This window comes from Buteo buteo, chromosome 10, assembly GCF_964188355.1.
Source record: "Buteo buteo chromosome 10, bButBut1.hap1.1, whole genome shotgun sequence".
Classification (NCBI taxonomy): domain Eukaryota; kingdom Metazoa; phylum Chordata; class Aves; order Accipitriformes; family Accipitridae; genus Buteo; species Buteo buteo.
The window spans coordinates 16736905-16764509 of record NC_134180.1 but is presented as its reverse complement, the minus strand read 5'-3'; the positions used below and the strand labels follow the sequence as shown (position 1 = coordinate 16764509).

Here is a 27605-nt window from a genome sequence, read left to right as displayed (position 1 = left end):
CTGCATTTACTCCAGCTGTAAGGCAAAAGTCATAGTCCTGTAGCTAATGGAATTAAGCAACTGTTAAATCAGAACCTGACCTATTTTAATTGCAATATATTTCAATATCTTGATTAGATCAGGATATTATTAATTACTCTGGATGCTGATTAGCTTCTTAATACATTTTTTAAGAACATACTAGTTCATCTTGTCTGACCATCTAGAAAGTCCAACTCATATTAGCAATATCTGAACTCCGATTTCTTTCAAAATTATCCTTTCAAGAGACCTCTGTAACAGAATAAAGCAATCCTCTTTTTTTTTCCCAAATGGTTTTGTACATGTCAAATATAGCATTCCTTTAAACTGCTTTGGTGCTTGTAAGTTGGTTGCTTGGTTTGACAGTTTACATACTTGAAGATGAAGGCTTAGATTTCAGAAATGTTAAAATTAATCTGAGTTTTGCAGGTGGAATTTGACTTACAAAAAATACATAATTTGCCATGACAGACATGAACCATGACTTTTAGAGTGATAAATAAACTGCAAAATCATTAACAAGAGAAAAGAAGTTGAAACATTTAGCTCAGCATTGGTATTTATAGGCACAAAATAATGAAGAAGGCTGGGCTTAACTAAAGTGATGCTTGCTTGCACTTCCTGTACGTTGTTACTGTAAAAAGGCTTGAATTTATTCACTGCTGATTGCAGTGCATATGTTCATTCATGAATGCTTGTAAGTGTGAAACCAAGCAGGGAAATTTAGCTATATTTGGCACTAAAGTAACATTAAGTAAGCAGTACACACAGTGTACTGGATATATTGAATTCAGTGGTTTTGGAAATAATTAAAAAAAAAAGCTTATGAAAGCATTACTTCTTTGTACTACTTATACAATGATCTTTTAATTACTCTGAAAGGCTGGACTTCGATTCCTTCAGACTCTAATTAAAAGACAATATGCTGTAGTTCTACTGTTCTTTCTTCTTTTGACAAGTCATTATGGTGGATCAGCATATGCTTACATTGCTTTACTAACAATAACCCACATATTCCTCCTATTTCCAAACCTTTGCTACTGATACGAATAGCAAAATCCTGCTGAAGAAGTATTTGCTGAAGAATACGTAACTGGAGAGGATTATGATAAAAAAACTGAGGAAACTGAATATGGAAGCAGAGGAGTAGACCTCAGTGAATCTGATCTGCTGGTAGATGGAGATTTAGGCGAATATGATTTTTATGAATATAAAGAATATGAAGAGAAGCCAACTGATTCCACTAATGAGGAGTTTGGTCCAGGTGTTCCTGCAGAGACCGATATCACTGAAACGAGCGTAAGTTGATTGGAGGCATAATGAAGATTAAGTTAATTTAGCGATTCTTTTATAGTTATACAGTCTCAGAACTTTACAGACCCTGATCCAGAGCTCCTTGTACATATTAGATATAGTCTCACTTTTGATAGGATTTGGATCAAGCCTATCCTCTTCTTTTAGTAATCCTGAACTTTTTATTTTTATTAAATGCAAGTGTTTTGTCTCTTTTGGTGAAGGGACTAAGGGAGGGCTGAAGATGGGAGGGAAAGGAAAGAAGAGGTGGAATTACAAAAACAAATGATGAAATGAAACAGTTTTAAAAATCTTTCTAAACTAGAGCTAAAGCTGGAAAGAATGTACGTTCTAATGCAGGTGATAGTACTGTAATTAATATTTTTATATGATTACCTTAAGAAGTTGAAATGCATATAAGTGTCTAGAATCCTATGGCTTCTGCTACTTTCCAATGAGAAAATTCATGACTGGGAAGGTGAAGGTCTGAACCCTTTCATGAAAATAAGCTTAGTCAATGGTGACAGGTTTATGACCTTGCAGGAGTGATTTAACAGCTCAGTATTAAAGGAAGATAAGATGACATGGCGAATCCTGTGAATCATGCTCTTTTTTGTGTGTTTTATAGCGCTTTCTTTTGCTCTGACTTAATCACAGGCTTAACATCAAGGCTTTAATTTTCCTTTAGTTGTGCCAAGATCCTCGTTTACCAGTTTACTGGACTGTGGAAGCTGCAAAGAAAACTAATATGACTAAGACTGGAAGCAAAATTAATTGCCATTTGGACTTTTAATAGGGAAGGCCCTGAATATAGTAGGAAAGGAGAATTTTGCTTGCAGGATTTGCTCAGTCTTATCTTTATTTGCTCCTTACAAACTCAAAACTTCAGTTTACAAAGGATCCAAAAAATAACAGTGAATGCTGTGAAGTTGCATTTCTCTGCCAACCTTGAAACCCATACTTCTGTATTTAATTTATCACTCCTTTCTAAACCCTGTTGGGGTCATTGTATTTTTTAATGATACTTATCTATGCAATGTGATACAAACTCACTTTTTTCCTTCTAGCCCAGATGGGGACACTGTGGCAGAATGACACAGAAAAGGTCAGATTATCTGCAAAGCAAAGAGCCCATAAGGCACCATTTGTGCCTGCTTTAAGCAAATGACTGTGTAGACTCTATTCCCCTGGTGTAAATTTCAACTTCAAATGCCTTGCTACAAAACTGAAGGAGTCGGGAAGCTTGAACTGGAACCCAGGCTCTGACCTGTGCCAGCTTTATTACAACTCTCATCTGCTGAACCAGAGATATCATATAATTTTCCTTTGGCGTGTGGATGTATTTAGAACAAGTGAAGTTCTACCTTTGTTAAAAAGGGCAAGATGAAAAGTACTCAGTACCTGGAAACTTTCAAAAAAGGGCAATATTTCCAAAGATGGAGACTTGATGTCATTTTTTACAACTAATTTTCATTAATATAATAAAACATAATTATCTATACCTCTTGCTATTTGATTTTTGTGAACTATTGCATCATTACTAGTGAGATCTGTGCCTTTATAAATCAATACAAAATGCACAAGCCATGAATCTATATCTTTGTTTTTTCCTTTCCAAGATATTTCATATTGAAATACTGTAATATTATCCTTAACATTTTCAAATCCCCAGCTATTTTAGTGTAAATGTGGAATCACTCTACTGAAATTAAAAAAAAGCATTTCAAATTTCCATCTGATCAGAGCTGAATTTAATTTCTAGTGGATATGTTAGCAATCAAGAGATGTACTTCTGAAGAAAAATACATATCTCATGGTTTGAAAAAAAAAATCAGTTTCTTTTTCTTTGTTTGAAACTTGAATTTGTCTGTGTTCTTTCATTAGCATGTGTTATTGACCTATTGTTTTAGGTACTTCAGTTATCTTAATCCTGAACCCTAAACTTCCCACAGACCTGATCCTAAAATAATTTTGCCATTGATGCTAATTCATATAGTTAGGAGGCATAACTGGCTATCCATGAAATATCATTTAAAGTTTACAATGCCACTTAACTCCTTTCCCGTTTGTGCCATAAAGTCATAGACTCGTCAGACTACTTTATGTGTTGTGGATGTCTAATGATTGAAATTAAGAGCTTGAAGGGTACTGTCCACATGGGACCAAGGGATCTTTCTTTCCAGCTCACTTTAGGCTTGCTTAACTCAGAAAGCCACGAAGAATCATTGTTAATTGCCAAGAATATGTCCATTCAAATAAGAAAAGAAACAACTTTGTGACTTGCACACAGAAGTTTCAGATTCTAAGTCAAAAGTACTAACGAAAACCATGGGATGCAAACTACAGCATCTCATTCGAAAACTGCAAATTGACAATATCCAATAATTTGAAAAGTATGCATGCAGTTTTTGCATTTTCAATTTCTCATATATTAAGTATTTTTGACTGCTATGGTTTGTGCTTGTGATGTATTTTTCAGAGCACAGATCAGTTCCAGCTTTAGCTTTCAGTTACAGGTTGCTACAGTTCTTTATTGTACCAGGTCCTTAGATGTTCTACTTATTTTCATTTTGGGGGCTGTTTTTACTGGCCAGGTGACTGGACATGGGGCTTATGGAGAAAAAGGCCAAAAGGGAGAACCAGCTGTAATTGAACCTGTAAGTACAGATGTGGGTGAGTTTTTCTTTAGCACTGTATAACGTATGTAAACTGTTGATACATCATTATCAGACCACGTTGTTCATGATAGGATGACAGTAACCTTATCCATTATCTCTGAAACAATCATCTGCAGTGTGGACCGTATAAAACTGATAACAGACGGTAGCCTGTTCAGCCTTCTCTTTTGGTTACACAAAGGGCTAACCACATGTTCCTTAAAACAAGGAGAATCTTCTTGTGCAGAGAAAAACAGAGCATAGACCTGCTTTTCAGGCCATTTAGTAACTACAGCTTGGACAGACCTACAGAGATAGCTTCCAGCTTGAGCACAGGTAACACTGTAACTACAGGTTTCAGCAAGGGCAAGGAAGTCCCTCTGAGAGGTTAAATAAATGCTTGTATGTTTAACCTGTGCTGGTGCAATCAAACTGCTAAAAGTTTAATTAAATACTTTCTTCAGAGGTTACAAAACTTGGTCATAAGCACATTAATAGATCAGTAGCTGACAGAATTTTTCTCGTCTTTAATTAGTAGTATAGTAACTAAGTGGCTTTTACAGTAGGACATCATGTTTGATGGTTAGAAACTAAAATGTAACTGAATTTTTTAAAAAAACACAGATTATACAAAAAATAATCATTTTATAATGTCTAGCAGAAGTTGAATGTCAGTGTGGTTTACTCTTCTAGAGTTTTCAAGGACTGCTTTCAAATATGTATTTGACCCAAATAGAAATAAAAGTTTAATCTGGTTTTTATTTCATAGAAAATTAGGTACAGAAGTATCAAGGGAAAAAATTAGCTTAAGTTGAAGGCTGATAAAATACTATGATGTGTCATTGTTGCCTAAATATCAAAGGTCTGAATTCTGTGATCCAAAATCTCCCTCTTAATTCTATATTCCTATCCCAGGATTAGCATTTTGTTAAGTTACTGATCACCAAAGTTAAAGGACAACAATAATGAACAAGTTAGAAGTCAAGACTGTGACCTCTCAGTCATGATCTGTGAAGAAGCTCATAAAATGCATGGCTTTTTTAAACCCCTGCAAGATACATTTAGTTTACACCCATAATAATGAAGAGGTATCCACTGCCAATCTCCAACATTGTTGGAGTTCACTATAGCTAGTTTCATGCTTGTTTGTCCAGTCCTCTTCCTATGGAAAGCCAAGTACAAGTGAGGATCATAGATTCATAGGTCTTACCATGACCTGGAATGTGGACTAGCAACTGCACTCAAAAAAAAAAAAAAAAAAAAGGAACTAGCAGGTGCTATAAGACCCACAACATAGAAATAGCCAGAGTTACTCACATCAAATTCTTTAATAGCATTTTAAAAAAAAAAGAAAAAAAAGTTATTTTGACTCAAGTACTAAGAGATCCCTCCAGCCTAGAAGTCTTTTTCGTTTTTAAAGCCACACAATTCGGATTCCAATTCTAGTAACTGTGGAGAGAAGATCCGAAGAAAAGTTTATCAAAACACTAAGAAATGTTAACTTCAGTAGTTCAGCTAAAAAGATGTTTTATACTTTTCTCCAAGACATGAGGAATTTAGTATATTGTTTCATTCCCCCCTAGGGTATGCTCATTGAAGGACCACCGGGACCAAGAGGACCCGCTGTAAGTAGATTAATCACAATTTCCTTTTATGGCATTTGATTTATCCCCTGTGCTTGGTATTCATGAGTTAACACAATTAATATTGGTCTTATCATAATTCCTAAATAGTATATTGGACTTAGCATTTTCAGGAGGGAGTAAAGAAGGGTCACGTCCAGCATTTTCAGTGACAGCATGCTACAGGCTGAGGGCACACAAAAATCAAACTTTTGAATGTTGACTATAAATCTTTGTAAGAAAAAAAGTATGCCAGCTTATAAATTATTTTATCCAGATATGTGTTCAACATAACTTTCCAGAGAAAAAATAGTTCTAAAAAGCTGCAAGCATTCAGCATAATAATGTCATTCATTTTCCATAGGGCCTTACAGGTCCCCCAGGTCTACAAGGTCCTGTTGGTCCTCCAGGTGACCCTGGTGAAAGGGTAAGTCAACAGACAGATTATCCTGAGTATTCATGGCATGTCTTGCACTAATTGCTGTAAGAGTAAATGGGTTAGATCCTGATCTGAAATATATACACATAGGTTAAGAAACTTAAGTGGAACTGAGGCTGATCTATAAGAATCTGGATAAGCACTTCCTTAGGTAGTAGAAATATGTACTGTAATTACAGGAAAAATGTTAAGTTCCTATTTGTTTCTCTGTTTTGATGTGAATTACTTAAAATATAATAAAGTAATAGGTACAAACATTTCATATGGATTTGAATGAGGTTTAAAAAATCAGTATGACCTCAGCTATAGCATGTAGAGATACAGAAAAAAACAAGTTCTGCGGAATCAAAACACACATGGAAATATTGAAAGTGATGGATAATATTTAGATGATCTAGGCAGAATTTATGGGCCATATCAAATAACATACTGCATGAGAACCCAATCCAGTCATGAATATAAATGAAATTTAAGCTATGATTTTAGTCTTAAATGTTCTCACAAACCTTTTCTTACTGCTACAACTAACACAATTTTATAACAGCCTAAATATATTTATTTGAGGAAAATATGCTGCCAAAAAAACTTTCCTGAGTTTTATGAGTGATAGTTTACTGGTGAGTCTAGCATGTTCATGCTGTATTTGTGTATACAAGATGTTGAGAAGATGCTATTACTTCACTGAATAATGAGATAATGTTAAAATCCCAACAACGCTTTGCCTTGATAGTAAGTCATCATCCACACTTCTTTCATATTTCTTTCCTGTAGATTAACTAAACAACATATTTTGGAATTTAAATGTATTAAATGGGAATTTTAACACATTGTAATGGAATAACTACTGATAGTACTCAGTTTTTTAACTAACTGCTTACTGAATTCATCATAAGGAAATTCTTGACTAAACACATCATGTGCCTGTCATGGAACAGACTTCAAGTTTTATATAAAAAAGGACACATTACACAAAAAAATAATTGTAGAAATGACTTAACAAACTCATAAGAACAATAGAGATTTCTGCAACCAGATTCTCCTGTCAGATTCCATCCTAATGAATGTCTTACTTCAAATTTTAAACATATGTGGAAAGGTTTGGTTTTTTATTTAAACAACAATCAGTGTAGATGAATAAAGGCTCTAGCTCTTCCTATAGCTATTCTGACTACTTTTCATCTTAGGTAAAAAATTTAGAAAAGTAACATTCTGAGAAAATTACCACTCAAGAAAAGCACATTGCTTAATTTTAAAAATCCCGCATTATTACCTAGAATAATTGAGAATGTTGTTTAAACACAGAACTACAGAACAATTAATTGTGAAATCCACCACTTTTTGTAGCTGCCCATGGTGCTTCAGTTTTTGTACTAAATTATTATGTCATTCTTAACCTAATAACGGGTATAAGACAATTGAGAAATGAAGGAACATGCCCTTCTGGAGAGGACCATAAGTGGTCCCACTTTTACTTACTGTAGGGATGAGTTTCACTCATATAAGATGGTGCAATGGAAGAAGAAATTGAAAAACTAATCTAATCTTCAATTTAATCTTCAGTAATCTAATCTTCAACTTCTGATCTAATCTTTCAGTTCTAATCTTCACAAAGACTCACAGTCATATGGCATAAAGTCACTGCAGGTCAGAGTGAATGTCCTTTGGGTGCCTTGCAAGTGCATTTAACTATTTTTCCATTTTTTAACCTTAACTCAAAATTGTCTGATATATAATGGTTCTTTTTAACAATTACAACATTTTATTCAATATTTTATATCTGAATTAGAAATTATTCTCAATTTAAGATTTATCTGTAGTGTGTTATTAGCAGGAAATTATTTTTTGATGCTTCAGGCTTTTTTGAAAAAAGAGCTCAGACTCAATAACAAACTACTGATCTTAATTCTTGAAGAAGGGAAAAAACACCAAAATTTTTCAGATCAGCTTTCCCATTGTTTTGTTCAACTCCTGAGCAGCAGAAGGAACCAGTTAGGACAGTTTGATGTTTGTTGGTCTGTCGTTGCAGCCCTGCAGAGGGTCATTCTAGTGAATGAGTACTTTGTTTGGCAGACATGCAGCAGGCAAATGAGCACTCCTGATGCAGGGCCTTCCTGCCCTTGACAGCTTCAGACAGTGAAAATGCAGGATGCAAATTGCTGGGAGGAAAGATGCAATTATAAATCTAACTGTTGTCACAACAGCAATATTTATCTATGCAGCACGTTGTGTCAATACTCATGAGCATCATGTACACACACACATTGGTACATTTCTTCAACTCCAGCTTACACAAAGTTTAGCTCTTTTTAAACTGTCAGGGAGAATTAGATTTCATAAAAACCAGATTTCACATCATAGCTGCAGAACTTATGTAGCCTTTGAAAATTAAGCCTACTCAAAGGGTTTAAAGAGTATCAGCAGTGTTAATTCTCTATATCAAATAAAGCAAACACTGGAACACAATGCAAATAGCTCAGCCCAACCTATGAAATCATGAGCAAAGGCTCCATAGTTAGGTACTCCATACTCCATTTTTAATATAATTTGTAAGTAAAATAATTGAAGAGAATAGCTTGCTTTCCTGTTGCTGGATGTCTTCCCAAAACTCAGTTCTTTAATTACCTCACTAGTAATGAATAACATTCCCAAATCATTTGCAAAGAAAATATTAGACCTCCAAGTTCATCATTATGAATACAAGTGTAAGTGTGTGCAAGTGACTCAAGAGGTTTATCTTATATAACTATATTTTTGTTCTCATCCCTTTTCCTCTCATCCCTTTGTTCTCATAGGGTCCACCTGGTCGCCCTGGTCTCCCTGGTGCTGATGGCTTAGCAGGTCCCCCAGGTACCATGTTAATGTTGCCGGTAAGTTGTATTATGATTCCAGGGTAACCAGCCACCAAAAACAGGAAGTGTGTTTCAAGAAATGTATAGGTGTTTTCTTTTTTCATCTGATTTTGTCTTTGGAATGAGTGATGATACAGAGGTTCTTGTACGGTGCAAACATTTGAAGATCATATGGTACCTCTTTTTCCTCAAACAAAACATACACTTTATCTCCTGCTTGGCTGCCAGATTGGAACCTACATGAATGTATTACATTCACTGAAAACCTCCTTATGTTTTCAACAGCAACCATTACTTGCTACTATATGTCCTAAACAAGGAGTTTGCTGTTGCACAAAGGGCATGTACTCCCAGCAGGCGTGTGTGCTTTCAGGGCTCTTTGACATGGAGAATTTTAAGCATTCCATGCTTAAAATTGGACTTCAGTGTCGTCTTTGAAGAGTCAGTGCATCCTTTGAATAGAAATATATGTACATAGCCAGGTCTGCTCCCACTGGAGTCAAAGCAAAACACCATCTGTTTTAGCAGGTGGAGGAACAAGCCCAAAGCTGTTAAAGTATCTTGCAGCTTTGTGGTATGAAAAGTACTATGTGCATGGAATTCATTATTCCTAAGTGTATGTGTGTATGTGAAAGATCTGATAAGTACTACCATCCCAGAGAATTGATAAACCATCTGTAAATGAAGAGGCAGTATTTTTGGTAAGTAAAGCAAAGTAAGTAAAAAGTCTCAGAGCTGTAATTGCTGCAGTTCTGATACAGGAGGCAGGACTCCATCAGTATCAATGAAGAAAGGTTGATTTGGGGAAGTTTATTTTCTATTTATGAAACAATCAATGGAAGTTTATTAAAATAAACTAATGTTTTTGACCTCATGCTTGCACCAAGTTCTATTATCATAGCTGGCTGTATAGCAGAAATATTTGTTTACCAGTAATTAGTTGAGGGAAAAATGCCACTAATCCTCAGGGGAATTATTCCCAAATCATTCTTCCTTCTGTAATTGCTGTGCCAGCAGAGGAAAATTTATCAGTTTGCTTCATTAAAGGTAGTAAGTGTGGACTAATACTTAACCTATCAGTCACTTTATAAAATCTCGCTAGCTTTATATTTAGATGTTAATGAGTCTCACCACAAGTGATTTACCAAGTCAAACCAGAAATGTCTCAGGAAGGAAGAAATTGGCTTCAGGTCTCCTGAATTCCAGCCTAGTAGTTTAACCACCATCCAGACTTCTTTTCCACAGTTATAAACCCCACTGAGAAGCCATTATCCTTTATAACAGATGACCTGCTCACTAGCTTGAAAGCCATCCTGGTATAAAGGAGGAGACGTGGAATTGAATCTGGCAGCGCCAAACTGCCTTGTCATGGAGATACATTCAAAACACCAAGTAACATGTGGGAGACACCTTTTGTGGGATGTGTGGCTCTTCATCATCATGAATTCATCAAAATGCATTCACCCTTTCAATAGATGCAAGACAATGATTTTAAGCATTTTTCCTTGGAAAAATATTTTGAAAATGTGGTTGATTCCACATTATGCAGATCCCTACAAACCACCTGGCCTCCTTTCAAATGACAGAAGGCTTGATAGTTCTCATTTTAGAAAAAGTCAGGTGCTCATTTGTGGGGGCTTAAAGCAGTAAGTTTTCCATCACTTTCCAAAAAAATCCTGCCATTCTGATAGTAATATGACTGCAGGAGAAAGACCTCAGTTATCGTGCCAACTCTGGGCGTAGGCAAACCGTACAAACTGTTGTGGGCAATGAAAGATTCATGGTCCTGATATCCAGTGTGCCTATGCCCTACCTTTGGAAAGCCATGCTTCTTGTTGCAGCTTACTGTCTCTGCAACACTGCAAAGCTTCTGCTAGCAGTTTCATGAACAATAACAGTCCAGGAGTGCAGGAATGAGTACTTAAATTTATTCTGTCATTTATTTTGAAATTGTCAGAAATGACACAAAACTGTTTCATTTTAGATACCAAACATTTTTCAAATTGAAGTCTGCCTTAAATTGAATTGCATTTTTCTGTGGGTAGCTACTAATGTAGGGAGAATTAATTAACTTTGATACATATTTTTAATGAGGTTTTGCAGACAATTAGAGTCTATTTTGGCCTCTTTTTGAAACAAAGCAAGCAGCAAACAAAATGAAAACCAAAATCCTATGAAATCAAGAAAATGTTTGCTCATAAGGGATTAGATTTGCACTTCAGTTCTAAACTATCACCAATTATTTAGTATTCATGCTGGATCCAGTGGCCTCAATACAGCAGTCTTCTGAACTTTGTGGAATGAACTAAAGTCTGAGACCCTGTGTCTTTGAAGTGGTTTACACAGTTGCAGCAAATAACAAGTATAGTTTTAATTTGATAAATTCTGAATCCTTTTCTTGTTTTGATACTTGCAGTTCCGCTTTGGTGGAGATGGTGAGAAGGGCCCAACAATCTCAGCCCAGGAAGCTCAAGCACAAGCTATTCTTCAGCAAGCTAGGGTGAGCACAAGGAGCCTGCAAACAAAAGTGCCACAAGGGTACAGCTCCAAAAAAATTTCCATTTTATATCATGCAGGATGTGAAGTAAAGAGCTCTAAGCATCATCTCATCACAGTACTTATCCTTACTGACAACTGAATCAATGATAGGGGCTATTAGCTAATGCATTATGAAATTTTATTAATATAGAATTTGTATGTTGGCTGGCAGCTTTTTCTTGATACCTGTTGTTTTGTTCTGTTTGTTTTCTCAGATTGCAATGAGAGGTCCACCTGGTCCCATGGGACTCACTGGAAGACCAGGTCCTGTGGTATGTAAACAAAACAGGGGCACAGGTTTAAGAACACAGTAACACAAGTCCATGGGTCTCATTCAGGCCTTGCCTACACCTCTGTATTTGTACTTATTTTACTTGAAAAGATACTGATACAGTTAAAGCCATAATTTGTATTCTTATTCAAGGTCTGCAATGCAACCTGAATACTAAGTCGGTTTTTATTGTCGATTTTGGGGTGTTTGGATAGAGCACACTGGTAGACTTACAAAACTAAAGAATAGTTTTACTTAAATAATTACATATGCCTCTACAGTCAGTCATCTCCATAATAATATATATAAAATTTCTTGTGGTAAATATGAAACTCTACAGAAGGAGATACTAAAGCAAGAGTGTGAAGACTGACCTTGGCTCACTATTTAAGCTGAATGTGGAAAGTTCTTAGGAGGCATTCCTATAAGCAATTAAAAGCCATACAGATTTCTAAAAGAATTGTACTTTTTTATAAAAAATCCTGAAAAAATCCTGAAAAGTCCTGAATTTGTCTTGACTGCTAATACCGAATGATCTGGGAAATGGCCCTGTGGATGTTAAAAAAGCTTAATATTTGTACAAAGTCTATACATAGAACAAAACAGTTTTTCTGATGACATGCAAAACAACTTTTTGATCACAAATACATTTGCTTCTGTAATCCCTACAAACACTTTGAAAGGACAATACTCACAATGAAAGAATAAAACCAGGTAGGAATCTCAGCAAGCCAAAACCACCTGAACAATCTTGCAATTGCAGTTTCCTCTTTTAGGAAGTGGATAGTTTTCAGACTCAATAGTCTACTAAATGGCATAATTTAGTATTCAGCATCTTTCAAAAAGCTATTATAAAGCATCTGTACCGTGATACAAAATAAAAAAATGCTGCAGCCAAGTTCGTAAGCTTTTTAGAAGACTAGTCTTTTCTAACTTTCTCCCAGGTGATTGTATTTATCTTCTGATGTAGAGTGAAATTCTCTTCTACAGTTAGTACAGCATCTATATTTGAAAGATCCACTTAATTTGGAAACTGTTATTTTGTCTACTGTGATGGCACAGCTACGTTGGCAAATATTTGGCCTCTTAAATTTTGATCTATGTCTTCCATAATTTTTATTTATATTATCATTATGGTGATGAACGCAAAGAGTGATGTTAGCATTTTTCATTAGATCAGACAAGCATCTAGTTGTAAGACACAGACGAGAATACAATTGTGCTATTGAGAAATGAAACCAAGTGATTGCTGGGTAACCAAAAGAAAAGGATGAAGCAAGTTCCTATTGGTTTATTGTGTGAAGAAAAAGTAACTGCAGAGATATGCCAGTCACAACTACAGCAGCCTACATAGAAGACAGGAACAGAAGCTGCTGGAGGCCACCTGGTTTTCTCCTCGCCTCAGAATGCATAGCATTTTCCTCCAAAGTAGTTTCCTTCCACTCATTCCAGATGTGGAGATTTGGTCATAACTTAGAAGTGGTAGGACTGTAGTATAAGAAATATGGTTCCTTTCCCTTCCGCGCTTCTTTCCTTCTTTAATTTGATGCTTCAGCAACAGCCCATAGCTGAACAGTAACAATCAAGTCCTCCCCTTCCAACCTCCTCTTTTTCCCTCTCATCCTCACCCCCTTTAATGTACAGCGTCTGTTAGTTTGAAAGCAGGAGAGGCAGATGGACAAACATGAGTATAGCATCCTACTATTACCAGCAGAAAATACTGGCCAGGTTGCTGTCCATTTCATTGTGTATAACTACAGCAGTACAATGCAACTGAAAGGTTGCCTCACTGACTCTCGCTGCTATTCACTCCAGTGACCACTTTTATTAACAAAGAAAACCCAGGGCAACATAAGATAATTTCATACTGTGGAAGGAATATTTTAGGGAGCATAAGGAATACTCTGGATCATGTTCTTCCCTTATCCTAGCAGCTTAACATTCTCTTCAGTGACTCTTGAAAGCTACGTGATACTAAAGCTGTTGTAAGTTGTATTCTCGGTTGGCTTGGTAGTGCTTTGCCTCATCTTCATATAGCATCAAAAAATCTGTTCCAGATTATGCTGTGCTCCAAACTGGCTAGTCTCATTAACCCAGTCTTTTTATCTAGATGAGATGTACTGTTCTCAGGTGAATTTTAGCTAAATATCACACCAGAATCTCACTTGGACCTTAGAAACTGAAATTACTGGACTTGTATTTTTAAGCAGACCTGTACAAGAGCAATTCTTTTCTAGAGTGATTCTTCCAAAGTAAATAGTTGCTACCAAGCAGTTTGGCTCACAGGCTCCTGTTTGATCATGATTAGGTATGCAATACTTACAAAGAGTCAAACATGTTGGGTCTATTGAACAAACTAATACACTATTTCCAGCAGTGTATTTGAACCAAGAGACCTGCAGGATAAGATTCAGTCTGTACAGACAAAATAACTATAGAACTGCTGTAAGCAAGGAATAGATCTGTAAAGACTGGTATAATATGACCTATAATTTGGGCTGTATACCTTTAGCTGAGGTATAACCTGGCCTTATACTCGTGCTTTCATGTTTTAAAAGCCTTCATGAATTTCTGTATGCAAAGTCCACCAAATGAATATTAACAGTTCTTTTGCTTCTAAGCCACTAGGAGGCTCTAGAAATCCAGCTCTCTGACCTGGCAACATTTTCGGCCTACAGTTCCAGAAGCAACTACAGATTCTTGGTCTGTCAATTGTTTGTGTGCCCAGCTTATTTTAAGAATGAAATAGTCGGAGCTTTTACTCTTAATATGAATTGTATTTTGTTAAATTATGTTAGTAGCCAATAAGATACATTTAGAAACGTATCAGTTATTAAAAGTCTTAAACATAGCAGTGTCAAAGCTCTAGTCTAGCTTCAACTGAGTCTGGAGTTCACATGCTTAATTAACATAGCATAAAAAATAAATTTCTGCCTACAGATATTAAGTGTAATCAATTATATTAATTAAAAGCAGAGCTTACATCGGGGAAACCCAGACAGTCACCACCTACCAAAGCCACTGTTATCTCCACTGCTGGTACCAGCTCAGGATCTGATTTTCAATTTGCTTAGGATTTGATACAATACCTGCAAGGTCAGTTGGAATCTTTCCACTCCAGGATGCCAGACTCAGCACTAAAGCCAAGCCAAGAGACCACTTCTTTCTTTGAATGGTCACTATGGTGAATATAGGAGGATTATCAGTTTTCTAAGGCCTGCAAGATTTGTTTCATATTAAATACATACATTTGGTCATGACCTGTTTCAGACATCAGAAATGCAAAAATTCTTTTGCTCATAATAGTAAACTCCAGTATGTTCCTTCCCTGAGCCTGTATTCTATGTGAGCATGTTGAGATTTTCTGTTTTGTTTTGTCTATTTTTGTGAGACCACTATTAATAAAACACAAACTTACTTTGACTAGTTCTGCCCCAGATTCCATGTACAGTATCTTACCCTGGATGAAGATCTGGTTTAGGTCTGTTTATGAGTAAAACTTACTCTGAAAATCTGTGTCATCATTTAATGATAGTAAAGAGATGCAGTTACATAGATTTTTCCACTTCTTCAGGGCCAGATGCACAAAAAACTTGATTAAAACATTGCTGAAGTTCATTACAAGATTAGACAGTGTATTTTTCATTGACTGTAGTCATTTTTTGACCGAACTCTGAGACCGTTATTTTCTGTACAACAGAAATAGAAAAACGTAAAAAGAGGTGGCTTTCATTTCTGTTGCCTTCCCTACAGTGGATGCACTCCTGTTTTCCTTACTTATGTTCTTACTGTGCTCATCTTTAGCTCTCAAATATTAATATAGAACAAAGGGTTATATTTGATCCCATGCAAATCAATTGGAGTTTTCTTTGCTAATAGAAAGATTTTTGGCATAGTTAGACCCAGTGTCTAGACAATGATATATCAGGGTATATCTGCAGATTCAAATGGTGAATTAACACACCTTAGTAAATAGGGGATTGTTTGTTTTTTCTCCCTGTAATTACTGTATAGAAATAGAAAATAATTTATTCATTTAAAGAGTTTTTTATATATTTAAACAATATGTTTTGCTTTTTTTCATCAAGGGTGGACCCGGAGCAGCAGGTGCTAAGGGTGAAAGTGGTGAACCAGGTCCCCAGGTACAATAATATTGCCTGTTATGTTTGAATGAGTTTATCTTTAAGAAAATCCATTCATGTCACTTAGAAGAAATCAATCAATGATATGCTTTCCATGTGCAACTGAAGAAAAATAGCTTTTAAAGTACTATCCTCATTAAATGCAATAGCTTGATTGTTCATTTTGAAATATGAAAGTAACAATTTTTATATAACAAAGAATAATTATCACATGTAGAGTGTCATCACTTGAAAACTTGTTTTAATATTGTCCCTTCAGGCTCTTTTCTCTGTTAAATAATCATACGTCAGTCTGAAATTGTATGACCTCGGGCCCTGATCTTGTTAAATCTCATAAGGTGAGAGAGGTTGAATTTAGTTGGTAATTAAACAGGATATTTTCAGGAAAGACGTGACATAGCAAGAATAACTCTTTAGGAATCAGTGCATGCTTTTCTTCTCAGCTTACTATTATATCAGCTCCTGTGCAGTGATGTTAAAGAGCACTGAAACCCATTGAAATCTTTCAGCTTAAACCTAAAAGTAATGGGGGATTCTTAAAGAAATCATGAGTAATCATGATAGGAGTCTCTGGAACAATGCTTTTGCCAGATCTCAAGTGGTATCATGCATTTGTTACATTATTAAGTGCCTGTTTTAAAACTCCACATGGATATTTGAAGAAGAAAAATAAAGCAATTAACCAAAAAAGCACTCTGAACAGCTAGTTAGTCTTCCAGTTTGCTCACTTACATTTCTAGTATTTTGTCTCCTCCTACTCAGTATTTTTGGATGGCTAGTCCTTACCATTGCTATTTTCACCTGAAGAAGATGCATTTGGATGGGGGATGAGAAAGCTTCCACAGACACATATGCCCACGCAGTTGTCAGTGAAAGTTACATGTGTTTGAAAAGTGGAATTAGGCTTTGCAGTTTGGGGTAATTTGGTCTCCCTCTAGTTAAAACTGTGCTGTGTAAAGCTAAGACAGCATGTGAGGTGTTTACCAGCACAACTCACGTTTGTGTATGAATTAGGGATCTGAAATAAGCACTCTTTAGTTTTCATCAAATAATTATTATGTGACTAAAATAATCTTGGCATGAGAGGAAGAAGGGTTTTCAAACCACAGGACTGAGGTCTTCAAAGCCATGAAAATAATGTAAGAAGCTTTTATGTTAAAAGGACCAGTTATGCCATGTATAGTGTCATCTCATGAAAACTAGCATTAAAATTGGTAGTGCTAAGGCCAGTTTGGATGCCCATGTTCTATTAAAACTAATGGGAATTTGGAAACCAGAATCCATCTTCTGGGAAAAAATGCAGCTTTGTGTTAAAAAAAATCTTATCTTGTTCTTGAGGTGAGATGTTTAACTAGCTTTTTGCTGACATACATGTGATTCTAAGAATTACACTCTTTAAATTCAGGGTCCTCGTGGTGTTCAAGGTGCCCCTGGTCCAAGTGGAAAAGCTGGCAAAAGGGTAGGTAGCATATGGATCAACCCTGCTCTGGGTAAGTAGTTTCTATTTAAATATTTTTAAATATTAACTGATTCCACTGCATTTTAAAATGTTTGCCCCTTTGGGTTTTTTCAGGGACGTCCTGGAGCCGATGGTGCCAGAGGAATGCCAGGAGAACCTGGAGCAAAGGTAAATAATAATGAGACCTGAGGCTTTATTTCAGTCTTGGAATGGGCTAGATAGATTTTATGTAGGTACCACAGTTTCCTCCAGGCCAACCCCAAATTCTTCTTTCAAGTGAAAATACTGAGGTTTCAGATAGCTCGGTCAGATGCAAGAGCTGAGAATGAATCATCCATTTAAAATATGGTAATTAATGGTAATGGCTAGTAGTCTGACACTGAAGTAACTTGATTCTTGGGGCATGATTCCTATCTCTCTGAGTCAGTTTCTAGTTACAGAGTATCAGTAATAGTAAGTCAGTTTTGCAACGGCAAAGTGCAGCTAGAATAAAGCTTTTCATTTCAATGTAGACTTCTTTTTATAAATAGCATAATTGCAGCACAGTGAAAAAGTTGGTGTGGCATCTTCTCTTGCTTTAATGCATAGATGCAAATTTTGTGAATTTGGTCTATGTGCTCCCTTTCATGTGTTTCATTCAATAACAAAAGTGTACATACAAGGAAGGGTAGAAATTAACTTTCAGAGGCAAAGCACAGTTTATTCAGAGTAATACAGAATGTAATAGTCATTTACTAAAGCTGTGATTTCTTCTTTCCTAGGGTGACAGAGGATTTGATGGTCTTCCTGGACTCCCTGGTGACAAAGGTAACAGGGTAAGAAAAACATGTATATTTATACAACAACAAATTGCTACTGTCACAGAAATAATTCATTAAGAAAAGCACTAAGGACTATGGGGAAAGTTAAAACAGAATGTCAGCTTTTCATGCAACAGAGTAATATCTGTATTGACAGGTAATATATTCCTTATGAAAGATTTTAGTAATATCAATCAACAGACAGCAATTCATATATGTATATTAATTATTTAAATATATTTTCACAATTCAGATCACATCTTCAGCTAGGTTTTCCTCTAATTTGTCTTAGATAAGGAATTTGCCTGTTGGATTTAAAGTGATTGTTAAAGGAAATAGTAACAGGAAAAGGAATTTCGCTTGAAGTTTCTGTGTCAGGAGCATCACAGATTTTAACCTGCTGAAAAGCTTGCTCAAAAAATGCATTTGAATATTTGAATTGCAAACTGAATTGTTTAGTATGGCTTATTCCAACAACTGCAGCTTAAAGAAAGATCAAAGTCAGGTCAGATAAATTAGGAAAATGAAGTAATATTTAGAACAACTAATGTTCTTGCTCCTTATGTCATACCAATCTATAGGATGAGACTGCATCTTTCCCTACAAAGCATAGAAATAATCACAGCAGGGGATTTCTGCTTGAAATTATACCCCAAATGTAGATGCTAGTAACAGCATACTCTACTGAATGTACCCCCCTTACTGTTGTCCTGGTAAGTGCAATGCACTAACAAAAAAAACAGTGTGTGGGAATGTCAGCAGAACCACTCCCATATGTACTAAAGCTTGATGACCAAGGAATGATTATAGCTTTCACCCTTCTGCTTCCCAGAAAATCTCAACTCTGTTGGCTACTGGCCTGTGATGTGGTTCTTTGTAATAGCATCTAAGGATACTCTTTTGAGTTTTGTTTGCAGTAGGAAAAGAACTTCTAGTGTCATACAGAAATGTCTTGATCCTCTTTCATCATCCCCTTTTTCTTAGAGTGTAAAGCAATCAGTGCATCACTTAATTGAAATCCAGCTTGATTGGCAGGTGACCAGCAGAGGGGGCTAGACATTAAGCTCTTGCCACTACACTTGAAGGCTGAGCAGAAATTGATTCAGTCAGGGAATGTGTGTCTGCTTTCCAACCTGGAATACTAGAATTGTCTGTCTGTGGGGCCTTCCAAGTCATAAAGAAGTTAATATTTTTTTTTTGCAAATATTCTATTTGTTTCATATTTCTTAAACAAATTTTAAAAAGCTAAAATAGAAGAATCAATTTGGGTTGAAATTTGCAAAATAGTAATGAAAATAATGACTTCTTTTCATCATTTCTTTCATTCCATTATTTAAAAATCACTGCATTCTCGTGTTTCTATGGAAATCTTCTGTAAAAGTAAAAACTATGATCTTTCTGAAAGCAGCTCAATTCAAAGCCAGATCAGATAGCTGTAGCTTTTCAGATTCATATATACTGACAGCACATAATGCAAATATTCAGTTCTCTTTGGCTTGCAATAAAGAGCACAGAAAGACAAAGAAACACTTTTTCTGTCGTAGTTATGTTTCAGCTGTAAGATAATTGATGTTGAAAACCCATAACTTTAGAGTAGAAGTTTTAGGAGTACTTTTAGAATTAGTCATATTTGAACTATGAGTGGCAAGCTGAATGTCTCTCTGAGGTTATGCCTCCATCAAACACTTTGAACTTTTCTTATTTAGATTTACTAGATGCATGACCCTTCTCCAGTATAAAAGCAACACAGTATATACTAAAACAAAAGGTCTAAGCGTCCTGGTTTGAGCTGGGGTAGAGTTAATTTTCTGTCTAGTAGCTGGTCTAGGTATAGTGTTATGTTTTGTATTTAATATGAGAAGAATGTTGATAACACACTGATCTTTTTAGTCATTGCTAAGTAGTGTTTAGACTAAGTCAAGGATTTTTCAGCTTCTCACACCCAGCCAGCAAGAAGGCTGGAGGGGCACAAGAAGCTGGGCAGGGATGCAGCCAGGACAGCTGACCCAAACTGGCCAAAGGAATATTCCATAGCATGTGATGTTGTGCCCAGTATATAAACCAGGGGGAAGTTGGCTGGGGAAAGGGGGGCAGGGGGAGGATTGCCACTTGGGAACTGACTAGGCATTGGTCAGCAAGTGGTGAGCAGTTGCATTGTGCATCACTTGTTTTGTATATTACAATCCTTTTATTATTATTATTGCCATTTTATTATTGTTATTATCATTATTATTTTCTTCCTTTCTGTTCAATTAAACTGTTCTTATCTCAACCCACGAGTCTTACATTTTTTTCCTGATTCTCTCCCCTGTCCCACTGGGTGGGGGGGAAGTGAGTGAGTGGCTGCGTGGTGCTTAGTTGCTGGCTGGGGTTAAACCATGACACTAAGGAAAAAAAATCAGGCTTTAACAGAACATTTGAAGGAAAGTATTAGAGAATTGAAGAACTGAGAATGCTGATAATGATAGGAAGTTTTGTTCTTAGTGCATGACAATACTAGCACACTGAATACAAGCTCCTAATCTAACTCTAAGTGCCATGTGATTGCAAGACAAGAAGAGTAGCCCTTGAGGGGATGAACTATTTCAATATTTGAAAGCTTAAGTCAATCTTCACCTGGATATTAATTGGAAGCCAGAGCATAGATCATGTGTCTCATATGTCATCTTTCAGGAGTGTCATTTAGCATGTAGAAAAACACATGGTCTAGCAGCAGATCACACTGAGTAGTTCCAAAACTTAGCAAAATATAGAAACCGCTGTATTAATTCATCTTACAGGTATGAAAGTGCAGTTCATAGCATTTCATTTTCTCTCCTTTGACAACTCCAACTTACAGAGAACAGAAAGGCAGTAGAATAAAATCCTGACATCCCTAATATTAGATATCTGGAGTAAGAGAGCAAGTTACCTAAAATTCCCTAGGAAAGTTTGAAAAGAGTAAAGAATGGAGCCACTAAAAAGTGACTCCATACATCTCTGCTAGGATCCACAGCAGTGGTCAGGCTCCTTGGAGACACTGATAAAATTAAGGAGAACAGCATGAATACTTGGTTGTTGTCCAATGCCAGAAGGAAGCTACAGTCTAAAAACCTGCTGTCCAGAAAGAGGTCAGTCAGTGGTGTTTGAGCTATGTAGCACACTAGTTCTCTTTAGAAATGGGGAAAGAAAAATAAATCCTAAAAGTGTGGTCCAGAATCTACTGAGGATCTGTATATATAGACTTGAAAAGCCCCAAGGTCTGAGGGGAAGTGTAGAAGTCTGGCTGCCTTCCAAAGCCTCAGACAAATCAGTCCCAAGGCTCTCAATGACTGATGCCAGGGTGCGTGGTTCTGAAAGGTGGTTAGTGAACTTCACTATGTGTTTTCCAGGGCCCAGCAATTGGTTTATTTACTTCTGACCGCAGTACACATGCCTTATTTTAGTGACAGTAATACATTGTGTAAGGGAAGGGGGAAGGTGCCAATGAGACAAAAGAAAATGTGGGTAACTGCCTTTTGTAGCGGTAGTTTGTGTATGTTCTGGGGCCAAGAACAGTTACAGAGTGAAATTTTACAAACACAAATAGTTCATTGTTTCAATAATGTTCATTTGTTTTGATACCAATGTTACAAAAGCCTTTACTGAATACTATAACCTACAGATTTGTATTATTGTGTCAAGACATATTTTGACACATCAGACTTCAGCTAACACATTTGTTTCAATTTCCCTTCCCATCCATTATTATGTCCAGCAACAGATGTATTATTTTAATGACTTCCCTCATTCTACAGGGAGACCGTGGCCCACAGGGACCTCCTGGCTTACCTGGTGAAGATGGATCAAGAGTAAGTTGCTATTTACACAGTAAAATCTGGAGTCAATCCTCATGTAATGGGAATATGGTCATGATACATGTTCTTTTTTTCTAAAACTTCTATTCCTTTTGTACAAAAACAGGGAGAAGATGGGGAAGTTGGACCAAGAGGTCTCCCAGGTGAAGCTGTAAGCAATGCTTTCTTATTCTTCTGTTTCTGTTACAAACAAAAGGCATTCTCAGATTTTTTTCCTTTCTCTTGAACTGTTCTGAATTCCAGGTATACAAATTACTGCATGTGTGTGTATATAGAGAAAACTGATTCTGGCTGAAAAGCAAACAAATGAACAGTTTTGTTAGGGGTGAAACACTAATTACAGCATTAGAAGTAAGTCAGGGACAAATCCAGCCAAATATACAAAACTTCCAGAATCACAAAGGCTATTTCTTATCTTATTGTGTAAAATCAGTCACTGCAGACCTTGATACATTAGAATATAACCAAGTCCATGTTGCTTTGAAAATGTTTTTGAAACATTTATTTATTAGAAAATAAGGCCTGGCTTCTCCTCTTTTTCCACATTACTGTGCTTCATTTTGTATTTTTACACTTGTTTCACATATAGAATTTCCACTGCTGTCAGCTGGAATTCTGCAGGTGCTGTCACTGCAGAGCAGAGTTCTGCATTGCAGGCAAGAAATCAAGCCTCAGAAAGGGGAGTTTTACCCTAAATGTATGATATAGTGCTGCCTATTCGCAAAGTAGGAAGAAGTTGCTACAGCATCAGAGTCTTAGGGATTTGTGACTGTATCATACATGAGGAGACTGGAGACTCAGTCCTGCCTACTTTAGCAGCATGACATGAATGATGACACAAATGATGAAAACTAATATTCATCTACATAGTATAAATCCAAAAGATTATGTTATAGACCAAATCTTGCTTGCCTTATTTAGGAGAATGGCCCTTGGTCTTTTGTGGAATTTTTTAGGGGCAAGAGGAACAAATCTGATTTTGGTTTCCAGAATGCCTTGCATTTATTATAATAAAAGTATTAGTAATTTTTAATTATTTATTAGATCTTTACTACAGATGAAAGCACTGTTTTACACTTAGAATAGTAATATAGAGTATGACAGACCATCGTGTTTTCTAAAGACAGGAATACAAACATGTATGCTACTATTCAGGTCAGACCTTCAGGCAAGACACAGCTGAAACTTTAGTGGAAGATGCTGTGCCAATGTTCTGCACCAGGAAATATAACTAGTTAACTCCTACCTTTCTCTGAAATGACTATACAGCGGCTAAATCAAAGCTTGCCGTTCCACTGACATCCTATTCAGATGTATGGTGGCCTTCAGGAGAATCTGTTATCAGTGAATTTTTTCCTTTCTTCCTTTCTTTCTTTTTTCCCTCAACCTCCATCCTGTCTTCCCTTCATCCTTCCTACTCCTTATTACATTCCTTGCCCAGTCCTGCTCCTGGGCCTCTCTGTCCAGAAATAATCATGCAGGTGTTAATAAGTGTTGCTTCTCTTACAGGGTCCACGGGGATTACTGGGCCCCAGAGGTACACCTGGTCCCCCTGGACAACCTGTACGTATGAACTGTTTTGTATTTGCAGTTTCCAGAAGAAAAATGGAAGTCCACTGAAAGTTGCTCATGTTTATATTGTTTGTTGTAGGGCATTGCAGGTGTTGATGGACCTTCAGGCCCAAAAGGAAACATGGTGAGTAAGTAAGCAGGGAATTAAAAAGGGAGTGGATTCTAAGAATCCTTTCCACATTCTCTTGTCCCTGCCACTATGCCATCCCTTCCATTTAATTAAACTTTTCTGTCAAAATATTCAGATTCATCCTGATTTTACATAGAAAAGAGAAGCCTTCTGTTACTTAGTCTTCAGCCAAAAGGCCTAACCACGCTTTCTCTCAAGCTCCTTTAGCACCGTGGACTCCAGTGCTTAGGTCCCATGTGTGGGCTGTTATTGTCTATTAAATAAAAGGCCATGATATTCATTAACATGAAAAAATGTCATACTGGATAGAAAGTTGGTAGTAACCTTTAAAGAGGGAGGAACAAAGATGAGTTTGTATTCCTGTTAGTCCTGACAATGAAGATCTGTAGTGCAGAAATGCAAATCTAATGCCCTGCTATTTTTTTGCATGGTAGGGTCCTCAAGGGGAACCAGGACCTCCTGGTCAGCAAGGAATTCCAGGCCCACAAGTAAGTGTAAAATAACTCCCAATAAATACGATGCAATGTGCAGCAAATGTTGAATAAATGGAAATTACTAAAAGGTTAGCTTTTCATGTGCAAAACTGATAAAGCTTCAAGGATTTTATAAATAATGCTGCAAATGTGCTGAGGGCAGTGGGAGCAGAGTTTTCAAGTAAGCTTTCAGAGGGATTTTTCATTCAGGAGAAAAATGACTCATTCAGTGTTCCTGGAATGCAGCAGGAACGGCCACACCTGGAGGAGGGTTCTGAATAGGATCTTGTTACAGACCTACTGCCAGAATAGCGGCTTGTGCAAAAGGCTCACACAAAACTCCTGATCTAACTCGTAAGGAGGGAAAAAAGGCCACTTATATTTACCAGTGTGTTTAAACAGATTAATGAGGGACCTTTAGTAGGGTGAATGTATGTATATTGTTCTCCCTGGTTTCTCACACTGGTCTCTTTTTAATAGGGGCTTCCTGGTCCGCAAGGTCCTATTGGACCTCCTGGTGAAAAAGTAAGTTACAGCATTATTCTGGTATTTCACAGTTCTGTGCAACAACCTTGCTTATGTGCTTAACGGCGTTGCTATGTTTTACAGAATAGTAACCTAAGATATAAAAATTAGCAGATCTTCCTGAAATCATCAAGTAAATGAATAACCAATGGAGGCCTGGCTTTCCTCTCGTATAGACTTTTTCACAAATGTAATTTCCTCCCTTTATTTTGGATTAATTTTCTGTTATGAGCTTCAAAATCCCATCTACAATATTAAACAGTGTGTACCTGTATGTTAATTAATTTCACAGCAAGCTGTGAAAATTATTTTTATTAATCTCTTTTTATAACAATGTTTTACCTACTCAAGTCTGATCCTGTTGTCTTTTTTCAAGGATTATATTTTGACATAACTCTGCAGTGTAATTGGCATACTGTAGTGTCACTTGGTGTTTTTTCTTGATCTGTTTGTACACATTCTTGTGGTTTGAGACATGTCTTCTGTTAATTTAAAAAACGTCACTCTTGAATTTTACACTAATTTTACTTTTCTACCCTTTTTGCTGAATTCCTGCTCTATTGATTCTTCTTTGATTTTGCTCCTCTTCACTGTTTAGTATATACTTTAGGAGAAATTGAAGGAGATTTTAGGAAACAATATACATGCTTTTTACCTGTCTGTGTGCCTAAGAAGTAGTATTCCAGCAAAATGGGCTAAGTCCACAATACGCACATTCCAGAGGCTTTCACAAAGATGTACCATGCCTTTCAGCTATGAGTGCTGGAGTTTTGTAACCCATACTCTTTGCCTCTTGATCTTGTTGGTTTCTTTCATATGGTGAATCCTTTTATTCCTGAAATTCTAATTAATAGGTAATTTTGTATGCTGGAGAATTCTCCCCCACCTTGTGTTGTGTGTGTGCATGTTCAGGGGATAATTCCTGAAGCCTGTTCTTAGGCAAGCATCTCATTGAAAAATATGTGTGATTTGTGTTGGCTAAAGATTGTAACAACTGGCCTTGAGCTTACATATTGTACAACAGTATCTTTGTTGGTTTAGTTTTGTTATATTTTTGGTTTATCCCTGATATCCACATCAAGGGATTTAGGTATAACTACATTCTATATCCTTAGCTCTTAAAGTCAAATGTATTGGATATGGGTGGGGAGGGGGGTTATTTTTTTCCTTATAGCTACTCTACGCCTGGGGTGGGTTCGCCAGTTGTTTTAAAAATACTAAAAAGGTTTAAGGTAGTTTGCTGGTTTAAGGCATAATAGTGATCCTCCATCATCCTAGCAAATGATAGAATGTTCATTATTGTTCTTAAGATGTGTCTCTGTTACTGCATTTAGGGACCTCAAGGAAAGCCTGGCCTTCCCGGCCTTCCTGGTTCTGATGGGCCTCCTGTAAGTAACCAAATATTTCATACCTTGAATGTTTAAATACTTTTATCAAGTAATAAATATTTCTGGATACTTGTGTTGCAAAAAGAAAACGGAGAGTAAAAGCACTGGTAGTCCTAGCTGGCAACAACATAAAATCCATCTAATACCCCTGTATCATTTGAGCTGTTAAAACTAAGAGTATTACATTTTTGAAGCAGCTGCTAAAAATGGCTGTGCGCTTTTAAAATGTGGTCCCAGGTGGTGAAATGCATCTGAAACATCTGCAGGGATGTGTAAATAACCTAAATGACACACAAAGGGACAGATGCTGTTTCACTGTAGTCCTAATATGTCAGTATGGTAAAGCAAATCATCTGTAAAAATGCTCACCACTTGTTCTCTGAGGAAACATAGAATAGACTAGATCTTTCTCTGCTTCCTGACCTAAGATGCATATTACGCATTTGGACTGCTGCTTTCATTTTCTACACTGGGACAGACCTAAGCCAAAGTTTAGAATCTTGTGATCGCTAAGGAATTCAGCTTAGCTCTGAGGGTGCATTCACTGACATGAACAGAGAGTGTAACCACCTGAGTAGCATTGTTTACAGTTCAGGCATTAAACTTAAATGAAATCATTGTTCATAATGACATGCATATACACTAGTTTCCTTGCATCAAAAACATCATCTTTTTATACCATGAAGAGCCATTAGACAGTCAGTGTGTCTTCTCAGACCATGTCTCTCTTCCCCATGCCATTTTCCCTTGCAATTTTACTTTTAGGTTAAATCTGCATTTCTTAAACCTGACCTTCAGCAGGGTTTTGCTAGGATAAGAACAACAGAACTGACTGCAGCGGTTTCACTGCATAGATGCTTATATTACAAATACAGAACTGTACCCAGGGCTCTCACAATCTCTCTTTTACCCACCAAAGTACCATTTTCAAGGAGAACGTTAAATGTGCAATGATAGTCCAGCTGGAAGTCTATGTCTTGAATCATTGTCTAAACATCTGAACTTTCCCCCTTATCCTTTTCTGCATATTAATTTCTAAACATAAACATTATTTTAAAATTTGCATCTTGTTAAACCTTAAAAGCAGGGGGTAAATGCTGTAAGAGATAATCAGGTGTTAGCACAACTCTGTAGCTGATATACATCCCTACTGTGGTGGGTTGATCCCAGTCAGCAGCTAAGCACCTACCCCATCACTCACTCCCTCCTCCCACAGTGGGATGGGGAGAGAATCAGAAGATCAAAAGCAAGAAAACTCACTGGTTGAGGTAACAACAGCTTAATAAGTGGAGCAAAGCTATGCACACAAGCAGAGCAAAATAAAGAATTCATTCACTACTCCCAATCTGCAGGCAGATGGCTAGCCGCTTGCTGGAAAGTTGGGCTTCAGCATGCATAAGGTTTACTTGGGAAGACAAACACCATAACCATGAATGTCCCCTCCTTCCTTCTCCTTTCCCTGAGCTTTTATTGCTGAGTATGCCATCATATGGTCTGGAATATCCCTCTGGTCAATTTGGGACAGCTGTCCCAGCTGTGTCCCCTCCCAGCTTCTTGCTCACCCCCAGCCTACTCACTGAGGGGTTAGAA

General features: G+C 36.8%; 1 protein-coding gene across 1 annotated transcript in view; it reads left to right on the top strand.

Annotated features, from left to right (window-relative positions):
* The window catches only part of COL11A1 (collagen type XI alpha 1 chain), a 164533-nt gene that overhangs the window by 52835 nt on the left and 84093 nt on the right, over positions 1-27605 (top strand). Inside the window, exons 8-25 of the mRNA XM_075038798.1 lie at positions 1075-1320; positions 3909-3971; positions 5555-5596; positions 5958-6020; positions 8825-8899; positions 11298-11381; positions 11635-11691; positions 15779-15832; positions 17238-17291; positions 17406-17459; positions 18053-18106; positions 21868-21921; positions 22034-22078; positions 23437-23490; positions 23579-23623; positions 24064-24117; positions 24583-24627; positions 25962-26015. Of these exons, the coding sequence (XP_074894899.1) occupies positions 1075-1320; positions 3909-3971; positions 5555-5596; positions 5958-6020; positions 8825-8899; positions 11298-11381; positions 11635-11691; positions 15779-15832; positions 17238-17291; positions 17406-17459; positions 18053-18106; positions 21868-21921; positions 22034-22078; positions 23437-23490; positions 23579-23623; positions 24064-24117; positions 24583-24627; positions 25962-26015 (1197 nt within the window). The remainder of the gene's footprint in view (positions 1-1074; positions 1321-3908; positions 3972-5554; positions 5597-5957; positions 6021-8824; positions 8900-11297; positions 11382-11634; positions 11692-15778; positions 15833-17237; positions 17292-17405; positions 17460-18052; positions 18107-21867; positions 21922-22033; positions 22079-23436; positions 23491-23578; positions 23624-24063; positions 24118-24582; positions 24628-25961; positions 26016-27605) is intronic.